Source organism: Anolis sagrei, chromosome 2 (assembly GCF_037176765.1).
Source record: "Anolis sagrei isolate rAnoSag1 chromosome 2, rAnoSag1.mat, whole genome shotgun sequence".
NCBI lineage: Eukaryota > Metazoa > Chordata > Lepidosauria > Squamata > Dactyloidae > Anolis > Anolis sagrei.
Window position 1 is genome coordinate 59635318 of NC_090022.1, and position 12273 is coordinate 59647590.

A 12273-nucleotide genomic window follows, 5' to 3' on the forward strand; every position below is an offset into this window, starting at 1 on the left:
CTGCATGTTTGTGTGCACTGTGTCTACATACATGAAATAAGTTACCCCTCTTTTTGGTTCATTATTTTAGAATGTAAAAATCGTTTATCTCTCAGTATTAACAGAAATACACTCACCTATATTAACATAAAATATAAAAACTCTTCAACACAATTACACAATTAAACACAATTAAAATTATTGTCACTGGGCAGCTAAACTAAGAACAGGAATTCTGTTACATCAGTAGGTTTGGCTTTAAAGTTTTAGGCATATTCATTTATATTACAAATCGAAGGTCAGTCTGCGCATATGCCCATTTGCAAAACTGGAATAATAGCAATCTATCCAGTTTGTTAAGGGAGCAAAATGGAATTGGAAGCAAATAGTCACTGAACATAAGTAGTTATTAGTTAACTCCTATGTCTCCCATCTTGTTTTTTGGGAGGTGGGCGGAGGGAAAGAAGCCTATAAATGTCTTAAGAAAGTTCCACTCAGTTCAATACAATTTACCCTCTTTTAAATGGTATTGGATTAAACCCTAAATAATTTAATACTTCCAAAGACTATTTATGGATAAAGAGAGGGCTTTAATCCATGTAAATGTTTTGGAATGAAGAACAAGATTATTCCAAATGAATAAACAAACAATGAATAGTTTTGTATATGAAGATTAAAAAGTGATGGCTTAAACTTAGTTCTAAGGATATCATTCTTCATTAAGTTTTTCTCATAGTAAGCAACAATTAATTTTAGCAATTTTCTTTCTACTGAGAGGGACTCTTCAAAAATCAGTTTTTGAAGTCTATCCACAATTCAAGATTTGTTCTGTCCAAAATTTTTACACAGATGTTTTGCACAGAAAACACATTTCCTGCACAGAAAATAATATTCTGTTTTTGTTACTGTTTACTGCACATAAAAATGTTGTTTTTGCACCAAACCACAACATGATAATTGTGCACAGAATAAGCCTCAAACTGTGAAAATTATTGTGAATTCAGGACTCTTTTCATAATGGTTTCTTGGCACTCAAAATATGTTTTCAATCATTTTTCAAATAGTTTCAAATATTCTTTCCACTTCTGTTTTGTTCACAACATTGTTTTCAGAAGTGTAATCTTATAACTGCAAGATGCATAATTATTCGAGACCTTTACGATTAAATTCTTATTTTATCCCTATTTAGGTGTTAATTTGGTTAGTACCAAATACATGGAGGAGACTGAGTACAGCCACATTTATTTGACTCACTTTCAATTCCCACATGTTTCACAAGTTTGGACATTCAAAAGTATCATGTGGTCTGTGTAGCAGAAAGTCACCTCACCACTTCAGGGTGAGGTGTCCCTTCCATTCAGACTGAAAGCTATCCTTATTGTTGAATCTTGCAAAAGAGTTTCCAAGGAACTATAGAAAATCAATAATTAAGCCAAAAAAATGGAGTCAGTAAAAAAATCAAACAAGAGCATGAGTTGAAATAAAGTTTTAAAGTGTTTTTTAAACATCCACTTAAAAATTACTAATGAGAGCAATTTAACTTTACATTTGAGGAAGTTTCATAGTCATGATAAAGTAACAAAAAAACCTTCCTATCCCTTAAAAACCCTTCCCAAGCTGAAAAAAATGGCCTACTACAGGAAAGGTTATGAGACACTTTGTTTCTTGTATGGTGTTCTTCCCCTCATAATATCTTAGGACAGATTTCCAGGGCAACATTCATGACATAAATAAAGTTGTATAGTTCCAGCTATTACTGAGTTGTCACTTTCTCCATTACATTGGCATGATTTTTCTTTGCTGTAAAGGGTCATAATTTGATTAAAATTGTTGCTTTTCTTTGTGAGAGTCATGTCTCCCCACTCCTCTCTCTTTTTTTATTTCCTTGTCAGCGTTATTGTTGAACGAATCAATGTCAATGAATGAATAAATCCAAAAAATAAAAATAAAAGGCAAGTAGTTTTAATTTAGTTTTAGTCAATCTTGGACCTGGAAAATTGCCCTTAGGAATGCTATCATTGTCATGGCCACAGGAAAATAAAAAAAATGTAATCATGGGGCATGGATTAAACCTGCAATATCCAGAATAATTACCACTAAACTCCATCAGACTTACTTCTGAGTGCACATATAACTACTTAATCACTAATGTAGACTGTACTACAGGCTATAATAATTTATTCTTATAATTTATTTATTTATTTATTTATTACTGCGCTTGTATACCGCTGTTTCTCAGCCAAAATTGGCGACTCAACGCGGTTTACAACTCTACAAACAATGAACAATATTCAGTATAAAAAGCATAAAAACAACATACAATACATAGTATTGGGCCACCAATACAATCCAATGCATCTCTTAACTAGAATCGTAGTCTAATTTCATCGTCCATGATTACCAGTCCTTAATCATCAATTTCTTTGCACCAGATTAACCGAATGCTTGTTTGAACATCCATGTCTTCAATCTTTTCCGAAACACCATCAGCGAGGGGGCTGATCTTACCTCTATGGGGAGGGCGTTCCAAAGCCGAGGGGCCACCACAGAAAAGGCCCTGTCTCTCGTTCCCGCAAGCCGCACCTGTGAAGCAGGCGGGATGGAGAGCAGAGCCTCCCCAGAAGATCTTAGGGTCCTGGTGGGCTGATAGGCCGAGATACGTTCGGATAGGTAAGTTGGGCCAGAACCGTTTAGGGCTTTAAAGGCCAACGCCAGCACCTTGAATTGGGCCCGGTAGCAGATCGGCAGCCAGTGGAGCTGGTGCAGCAGAGGAGTTGTATGCTCCCTGCGCTCCGCTCCCGTTAGTATCATGGCTGCCACCCGTTGGACTAATTGGAGCTTCCGAGCCGTCTTCAAGGGCAACCCCACGTAGAGAGCGTTGCAGTAGTCAAGACGGGATGTAACCAGAGCGTGGACTACCGTGGCCAAGTCAGGCTTCCCAAGGTACGGTCGCAGTTAGCGCACAAGTTTTAACTGCGCGAATGCTCCCCTGGTCACCGCCGAAACCTGGGGCTCCAGGCTCAGCGATGAGTCCAGGATCACACCCAGACTGCGAACCTGCGTCTTCAGGGGGAGTGCGATCCCGTCTAACACAGGCTGTAACCCTATACCCTGTTCGGCCTTACGACTAACCAGGAGTACCTCTGTCTTGTCTGGATTCAATTTCAATTTGTTCGCCCCCATCCAGACCGTCACAGCGGCCAAGCACCGGTTCAGGACTTCGACAGCCTCCTTAGTAGCAGGTGGAAAGGAGTGACAGAGTTGGACATCATCTGCGTACAGGTGACATCGCACTCCGAAACTCCGGATGATCTCACCCAGTGGCTTCATGTAGATGTTAAACAACATGGGAGACAGTATTGAACCCTGAGGAACTCCACAAGACAACGGTTGTGGGGTTGAACAGGAGTCTCCCAGTAACACCTTCTGAGACCGGTCCTCGAGGAATGAGCGGAGCCACTGCAGAACAGTACCTCCAAGACCCATCCCCGCGAGGCGTCCCAGAAGGATACCGTGGTCGATGGTATCGAAGGCCGCTGAGAGGTCCAGCAGCACCAACAGGGACACACTCCCCCTGTCGAGCTCCCGGCGCAGATCATCCACTAAGGCGACCAAGGCTGTCTCGGTACCATGCCCCGGCCTAAAGCCAGACTGTGCCGGGTCTAGATAATCCGTGTCTACCAAGAATGCCTGGAGTTGTGAGGCCACCACACGTTCCATGACTTTGCCCAAAAAGGGGAGATTGGAAACAGGCCAATAGTTGATGAATTGAGTGGGATCCAGTGATGGTTTCTTCAACAGTGGTTTTATCACAGCTTGCTTTAAGCTGGCTGGAATTTTGCCCTCCCAAAGGGAGGCATTAACCACCACCTTCACCCACTCGGCCAATCCCCCTCTGGCCTCCTTTAGAAGCCAGGATGGGCAGGGGTCTAGGATGCATGTGGTAGCTCTCATTCATATAATAACAGGAAATAATATTATTCATATAATAACAGGAAAGGATAATAATAATAATAATAATCATCATCATCATCATCATCATCTTTATTTATACCCCGTCACCATCTCCCCTAATGGGGACTCGGAACGGCTTACATGGGCCAAGCCCAAACAACAAATTACAATACAAAAATACAAATTGCAGTAAAATAAACAACATAACAATAAAGTATAAAACAATAAAGTATAAATAAAGGATGCAAGTAAAGAATGTGAATAAATGATACTAGAAACCTTTTGTTTTAGGGGTTTTGCTCATTGTGACAAATTCTCTATGCCAAGAACGCTAAATATATTCTCGCGACAAAATAATCTAAAAATATTTATTACAACCATTTAATATCAAAATGCCAAAATATAAACTCACACTTTCTGCAAATTTGTCTCTCTTTGAAATGAAACTGCCCGGAGGCGAGTGGGGGGGGGGGGGGGGGAGGGGGAGGAATCCAGTTAGAAGTAGTTGATTGGGTAGTTTCATTTCATCTCTTCATCTGCTGAAATGCAAATATTAACCAGTTGCAATGTCTAATTCCAGCATTAGAGGGGCAAATGCACAAGTCATAAGGTCACTTTTGAAAAGCATTGTGTTAAAAAGGGTTCAGTTGTTTGATAGGGAAATGCCATTCTAATAAATATTGCTTCTTTCTGCAAATATGCTTATGAAATCCATAGTTTCAGTAAGAACTGCCTAAGAACTAATATCATTTACATTATATTAAAGTGAGTTCACTTATGCTACTTGTCTGGTAGGATTCAATGGTGATGAAAACACTTAGGCAAAGTATTCAATATAATAAATGCACCATACTTTTCTTTGTTCGGATCACAAGATCACAAGTGTAATGAAAATTATTTTCCCCACCCCAAGAATTGAGGAAAATCCTTGCACCCCTTTTCAAATAAAGGAGGTAGTCGTTAAAGGGCTTGTACAAAATTTCTACAGAGTTTTTAAATTGGAGTCCACTTAAACATGACAAATAGGGGCTATTAGTTAGGAATACAGCATTCCATTTCAATGTAAGCGTATGTAATTGCAGCAATTTATGGCTTTCCCTTCCTGCACTGCAATTAATGGGGCTCTGGCTCTCTCACCATACAACTTGTACATATCTATATCACTAAGTCAACTTATCATATGTACTAGATTTTATTGTAAAGTGTTTGCAATATCCAGGCTAAATGCTGTCATTTTTAGGTAGTCTCCCTAGTAGCTAATTTCCTATAAACCTGTTATGCGTATTTAGTGTGTGTGCACATGTGTAGGAGGGAATCTCAATCACAGAATACATAAAACATTATTTTTTATCTTACCAGGGGTCTGAGTTCTGGATGGGTCAAAATATATCCATTGTTCGTGATTGCGAATGCATATCCATGTATACCTAACTGGAAGGGTACAACAAAAAGAAAACATAAATACGCCATTCCAAATTTCCAAAATAACAACAAAATATTGTTGATGCTACCTATTAGAGAGTTCATTTACACAAAACTATTTTTAAAGGTAGGGACTATACATTAACAATGTCATCTCTTCAGTGGGATCAAAATGTACAGAAGCTAGCAAAAGTATGATAGTTGGACCCTACGCTAAGCTACTTGCACAATGTGGGTCAGAATTAATGAAGGAAAGATGTGTGCAATGCGGGTCATAAAGGGGGACAGAAGGGGGGGCATCAAGTCACTGATTGGCTGAGAAAGGTGGTATACAAATACAGTAAGTAAGTAAGTAAGTAAGTAAGTAACAAACAGCCAAGCATAGTGCTTAAGATGAGTGAAGTAATGTTAGAGTTATTTACTGTTAAATGATAAACAATGACTTACGAAGATGGTAAACGAGATAGGAATGTTTCCTATCCCCCTTTCTGGCGAACAATGTTCTCACGACTCTGATGCAGCTGCATCTCTCACTCACTGCGCTGTCTTGCGTACGTATTCCCCTCATTAATTCAAACCCACCTTGCGCAACCAGCGTAGGGGCCCAGCCATCATACTTTTGCCAAGAAACCTTTCTATGGTGGGCAATGGCTCTAATTATTTGCACCTTAAACCTCTTATTTTCTGTGTGGCACTTTGGAAGTGGCACTGCTACACATATCTGCTACAAGGCATAGAAAGTCAAAAATAAAAACAAGCATAAGCAATAGAAATACAGCCACAAACAATCAAACCTAACATGTGCGCATCAGAAGCAAAAAAAATATGACTCTATAAAATTCTGTTGGTGTTTTTTAAGAATAAAAACAAGTAGTGGTGGGAAGCTCAGTAAAAGTAGGGTTCAAATTTCCATTCCTTCCATCTGTTGTTACAACAAATCCCCCTATACCACATATATACAACACACACACAACACACAGTTCTGCAAAGAGTTTAAGATGCCTTGGGTTCCATATGGGAATGGCAAAGTTGGTAGTATAAGCTTTTGAAGAGTAAGAGTTTTGTTAAGTAAGACTTTGTCTGGCCCAATTCTTGTACTCACTGTGAATGGATTGTTGGCTGGCCCCATAACTGACAGCTGACAGCAGCTTTCCAGGAGTATTGTGACTTTTAAACTTTAAAATGCCTGCCTCACTTTAGACAAAGCCATGAGATACTTCAGCGTTTGCTGGAAATTTAGAGTATCCTGGACCTTTGGAGTAGTCTGGATGGTGAGATGAGGTATAATTTGCTGTCCAGTATGCTGTCCAGATGGACACTGTTGCCCTCACCCATTCCCTGCACTGATCAGCACCCCAACTCCTGGATGTCACAGGTGCCTCTACTGATATCAGAATGCATCACCCACATGACTAGTGAGAAAGAGGAGAGATTGACTCCTTGCTTCTTGCTCATCATGCATACCAAGCATTTTGAGATCAGCAGAGACACCTGCGATGATTAGGAAGGCAGATAGATTTCTGTGGTCAGATAGAAAAGGTGACAACAGCAACATGAAGGAGGTGATGGTCCAGCAAAGAACAGATTTTCACTGGACTAACCTGCCCTGTGTATACGCACACCTAGTCTACTTCTTCATATGCAGGATATTTGGAAATTGGGAAATTCCTTGATTAGTATGCTTTATTCCCTCTGGTATTCATCTGTGGGACTATTAGTCAGGGCTTTGCAAAGTGGATCTGAGGAAGTGGATTTAGTCTACGAAATCTAACGCTACCAACTTTGTTCTCCCGGTTTGTCTCTAAAGTGCTACAAAATCCCTTTGGATACTGATATCCCAAGCTAAAAGGGCCATGTCTTTGAATTCTTTTAAAATAGCTAAGAACACAGATCCTTGCATTTCTAAAAATCCTCTCAATGTAATTGTGAATTCTATCATAGGATAAAAAATAGATTTTAGCTGAGAGCCTTTCCAGACATAGAATCATAGAATCAAAGAGTTGGAAGAGACCTCATGGGCCATCCAGTCCAACCCCCTGCCAAGAAGCAGGAATATTGCATTCAAATCACCCCTGACAGATGGCCATCCAGCCCCTGTTTAAAAGCTTCCAAAGAAGGAGCCTCCACCACACTCTGGGGCAGAGAGTTCCACTGCTGAACGGCTCTCACAGTCAGGAAGTTCTTCCTCATGTTCAGATGGAATCTCCTCTCTTGTAGTTTGAAGCCATTGTTCCGTGTCCTAGTCTCCAGGGAAGCAGAAAACAAGCTTGCTCCCTCCTCCCTGTGACTTCCTCTCACATATTTATACATGGCTATCATATCCCCTCTCAGCCTTCTCTTCTTCAGGCTAAACATGCCCAGCTCCTTAAGCTGCTCCTCATAGGGCTTGTTCTCCAGACCTTTTATCATTTTAGTCGCTCTCCTCTGGACACATTCCAGCTTGTCAATATCTCTCTTGAATTGTGGTACCCAGAACTGGACACAATATTCCAGATGTGGTCTAACCAAAACAGAATAGAGGGGTAGCATTACTTCCCTAGATCTAGACACTATGCTCCTATTGATGCAGGCCAAAATCCCATTGGCTTTTTTTGCCGCCACATCACATTGTTGGCTCATGTTTAACTTGTTGTCCACGAGGACTCCAAGATCTTTTTCACACGTACTGCTCTCGAGCCAGGCATTGTCCCCCATTCTGTATCTTTGCATTTCGTTTTTCCTGCCAAAGTGAAGTATCTTGCATTTGTCACTGTTGAACTTCATTTTGTTAGTTTTGGCCCATCTCTCTAATCTGTCAAGATCGTTTTGAATCCTGCTCCTGTCCTCTGGAGTATTGGCTATCCCTCCCAATTTGGTGTCCTCTGGTGTCCTCTGCAACTTGATGATCCTGCCTTCTAACCCTTCATCTAAGTCATTAATAAAGATGTTGAACAGGACCGGGCCCAGGATGGAACCCTGCGGCACTCCGCTCGTCACTTCTTTCCAGGATGATGAGGAAGCATTGGTGAGCACCCTCTGGGTTCGTCCATTTAACCAATTACAGATCCACCTCACCGTAGTTTTGCCTAGCCCACATTGGACTAGTTTCCTTGCCAGAAGGTCATGGGGGACCTTGTCGAAGGCCTTACTGAAATCCAGGTACGCTACATCCACGGCATTCCCCGCATCTACCCAGCTTGTAACTCTATTGAAAAAAGAGATCAGATTAGTCTGGCATGACTTGTTTTTGATAAATCCATGTTGACTATTAGCAATGACCGCATTTGTTTCTAAGTGTTTGCAGACCACTTCCTTAACAATCTTTTCCAGAATCTTGCCTGGTATTGACGTGAGGTTGACCGGACGGTAGTTGTTTGAGTCATCCTTTTTTCCCTTCTTGAAGACTGGGACCACATTGGCCCTCCTCCAATCTGCTGGAACTTCTCCCGTTCTCCAAGAACTCTCAAAGATGGTTGCCAATGGTTCCGAAATGACTTCCGCTAGTTCCTTCAATACTCTTGGGTGTAGTTGATCTGGACCTGGGGACTTGAACTCATTTAGAGCAGCCAGGTATTCCTGTACGACTTGTTTCCCAATTTGGAGTTGGATGTCCTCAAATCCTTCATCCACTCCTTCTTGCTGAGGTTGAAGATGACTTTCTTTTGTGAGAAGACCAAGGCAAAGAAGGTATTTAGTAGTTCTGCCTTTTCCCTATCCCGTCAGCATTGCCCCATCTTCTCCTCGAAGAGGTCCTATCGCCTCCCTGTTTTTCCTTTTTCTACTGACATAAGAAAATAATCCCTTTTTATTGTTTTTAATGTCCCTGGCAAGCCTGAGCTCGTTTTGTGCTTTAGCCTTGCGGACCTTTTCCCTACAGCTGTTGGCTATTTGTTTGAATTCTTCTTTGGTGATTTCTCCCTTTTTCCAGTTCTTGTGCATGTCTCTTTTGTGTCTCAGCACAGTTAGAAGTTCTTTGGACATCCATTCTGGCTTCTTTGCACTTGTCCTATTTTTCCTTTTTGTTGGCATGGTTTGCAACTGCGCCTTGAGTATTTCACTCTTGAGAAACTCCCATCCATCCATAACTCCCTTGTCTTTTAGTATCTGTGTCCACGGAATGCTGCTCAGTGTTTCCTTCATTTTTTGGAAATCAGCTCTCCTAAAGTCCAAAATGCGGGTTTGACTTGTCTTAGTTTCGGCCTTTCTTTGTACCTCAAATTGCAGGAGCACATGGTCACTTGCCCCTAAGGATCCTAACACTTCAACCACATCGATCAGGTCCTCCACATTTGTTAGGATGAGATCAAGAGTAGCCAATCCCCTTGTTGCCTCTTCTACCTTCTGGACCATGAAATTGTCTGCAAGGCAAGCGAGGAATTTGTTGGACTTTGTACTCTTGGCTGAGTTTGTTTTCCAGCAAATATTGGGATAGTTGAAATCGCCCATGACTACTACATCTCTTCTCTGTGCCTGTTTGGTCAACTGTTGGCAGAAGACTTCATCAAGTTCTTCCTCCTGGCTTGGAGGTCTGTAGTAGACTCCTACAACAAGATCTTTTTGAGTCCCAGTGCCCTTGATTCTTATCCAGATGCTTTCAAGCTGGTTGACAGAAACCTAGGAGGAAGCGGGTTAAAATAACTCACTTTCTTCCTTGTTTTCTGTCCCTACCCCCAGCACAAAACCCAGGCTTTCAGAAGACTAGATGCCATTCCGGGTCAACCAAATGTTGATCTGGGATGGCATTCAGCCAAAATAAATCTTACCGGGGAGCGGGGGGGGGGGGGAGCTGCTGGCAGCACAGGCCCTTCTTCACAGTACTCCTGATTAGTGAAAATGGCATTTGGAGAGGAGGGAAATCCCTCCTCCTCCCCACCTCCTGATGCCCAAAAATTACATGGGGGGAAATCCCTCCTCCCCCCCCCACCTCCAGACACACATTTTTGCACACCAGGAGTATTGTGTAAAGGGGCCTGTGCTGCTTGACCCTCTGGAAAGGTTTGTTTTGGGGAAATGGTGGGCTGGTGGGGAGGGGTGGGGCTGAAGAACTGGGATGGCTATGGAGATTGGCCCCTGGGACTGCAGAAGCCCAGCACCAGGCCTAGCACCTGGAAAGATTTGGACCATAGCTAAGGTCCAGATTTTTCCAGGTGTCAAATCCAGGTGTCAAACCCAGTTTGCTCCACATTAATTTGCTTTTACCTGAGGCACGTTTTGGGCCTGTTTCGAAAAGCCCTAAGTCTTCTTCACCCCAATAACTGTAGACCTACTGAATCAGTGGGATTTAATTATATTTGATTTAGTGGGCCTGCTTTCCCTGGGACTTATGAATAGAATTAAGGATAATGGCGAAAGTTAGCTTCCTGAGGACTGACAGCAATGCAGGTTGAATGTGAAATGACAATATTTCTGTAATGGTAAAAGCAAAATCTGGTAATGAAAAGCAAATTTTCCTGGCTGCAGTAATGCAAGTAGATCCAATGCTGGTTAACCATATAGAGGAGCGGGAAAGCTTATTTTGTTGTGGGTTGTTGTAGGTTTTTTCGGGCTGTATGGCCATGTTCTAGAGGCATTCTCTCCTGATGTTTCGCCTGCATCTATGGCAAGCATTCTCAGAGGTAGTGAGGTCTGTTGGAACTAGGAAAAAGGGTTTATATGTCTGTGGAATGACCAGGGTGAGACAAAGGACTAGGTGTGAATGTTTCAACTGACCACCTTGATTAGCATACAATATGCCTGGAGCAAACTTTTGTTGAGAGGTAATTAGATGTCCCTGCCTGCTTCCTCTCTGTTGTTGTGCTGTTGCAATTTTAGAGTTTTTTAATACTGGTAGCCAGATTTTGTTCATTTTCATGGTTTCCTCCTTTCTGTTGAAATTGTCCACATGCTTGTGGATTTCAATGGCTTCTCTGTGTAGTCTGACATGGTGGTTGTGAGAATAGTCCAGCATTTCTGTGTTCTCAAATAAAATGCTGTGTCCAGGTTGGTTCGTCAGGTGCTCTGCTATGGCTGACTTCTCTGGTTGAAGCAGTCTGCAGTGCCTTTCATGTTCCTTGATTCGTGTTTGGGCGCTGCGTTTGGTGGTCCCTATGTAGACTTGTCCACAGCTTATTTTGTTGTGCTCTAAAGGCTAAGACACAGTTATGGATTCAAACTACAAGGTAGACAGATTTCACCTAACCATCAGAAAAAACGTTCTGATAGTAAGATCTATTTGAAATTGAATATGCTATCTCAGAGAGTGGTGGAATCACTTTCTCTGAAAGTTTTTAATAGAGTCTAGATGGCCATCTTTGACTATGTGTTCTTGCATGGCAAGAGTTTTAATTGGATGACCCTTATGATCTCTTCCAACTGTATGATTCTATAGTGAAGAGAAATATTGATGATCTCCTCCAATACACTCCACACTTCAAACAATAAATTTTAACAAACTGGAGTTACTAAAAATGCAGTGGCAGTGTAAGTGCCATGCAGAAAATTTCCTTTACATTCTGTGGTGTTCAGGACAAATGTTCATTGTTTTTTGCATCACTTCTCCTGATTTTAAGGCAGTAGAGTTGCGTTATTTTGGCATTGGAATGCAAGCAGATTGTTGCTTAACTTCCAGATTTGAGAACTAAGGATTTTGTAGTCAATGGAAATGTTAAGAAAACTACATTTGTTTACAAAATATATATGTAATGATGGGAAAAATATGATGAACAAAACACAATGACACTAAATGTAATTGCTGGTCTCTGATAAATTGTACCTATTGAGTAAGTGCTGAATGGTTGCCATATATCTCAGTCTATTCTAAGCTGGGATAACAACTGCAGCTGGATCTATGTTGCCTTATATCCCAGGATCTGATCCCGGATTATCTGCTTATTCCAGATTATCTGGCAGTGTGGACTCATATAATCCATTTCGAAGCAGATCTGGGATCAGATCCTCAGA

At 41.5% G+C, this 12273-nt stretch overlaps 1 protein-coding gene across 2 annotated transcripts in view; it reads right to left on the bottom strand.

Moving 5' to 3' along the window:
* The window catches only part of CACNA2D3 (calcium voltage-gated channel auxiliary subunit alpha2delta 3), a 674683-nt gene that overhangs the window by 159412 nt on the left and 502998 nt on the right, over positions 1 to 12273 (bottom strand). For both annotated transcript variants that reach the window (XM_067463553.1, XM_067463552.1), the window contains one exon: positions 5290 to 5364. In XM_067463553.1, the coding sequence (XP_067319654.1) occupies positions 5290 to 5364 (75 nt within the window). The remainder of the gene's footprint in view (positions 1 to 5289; positions 5365 to 12273) is intronic.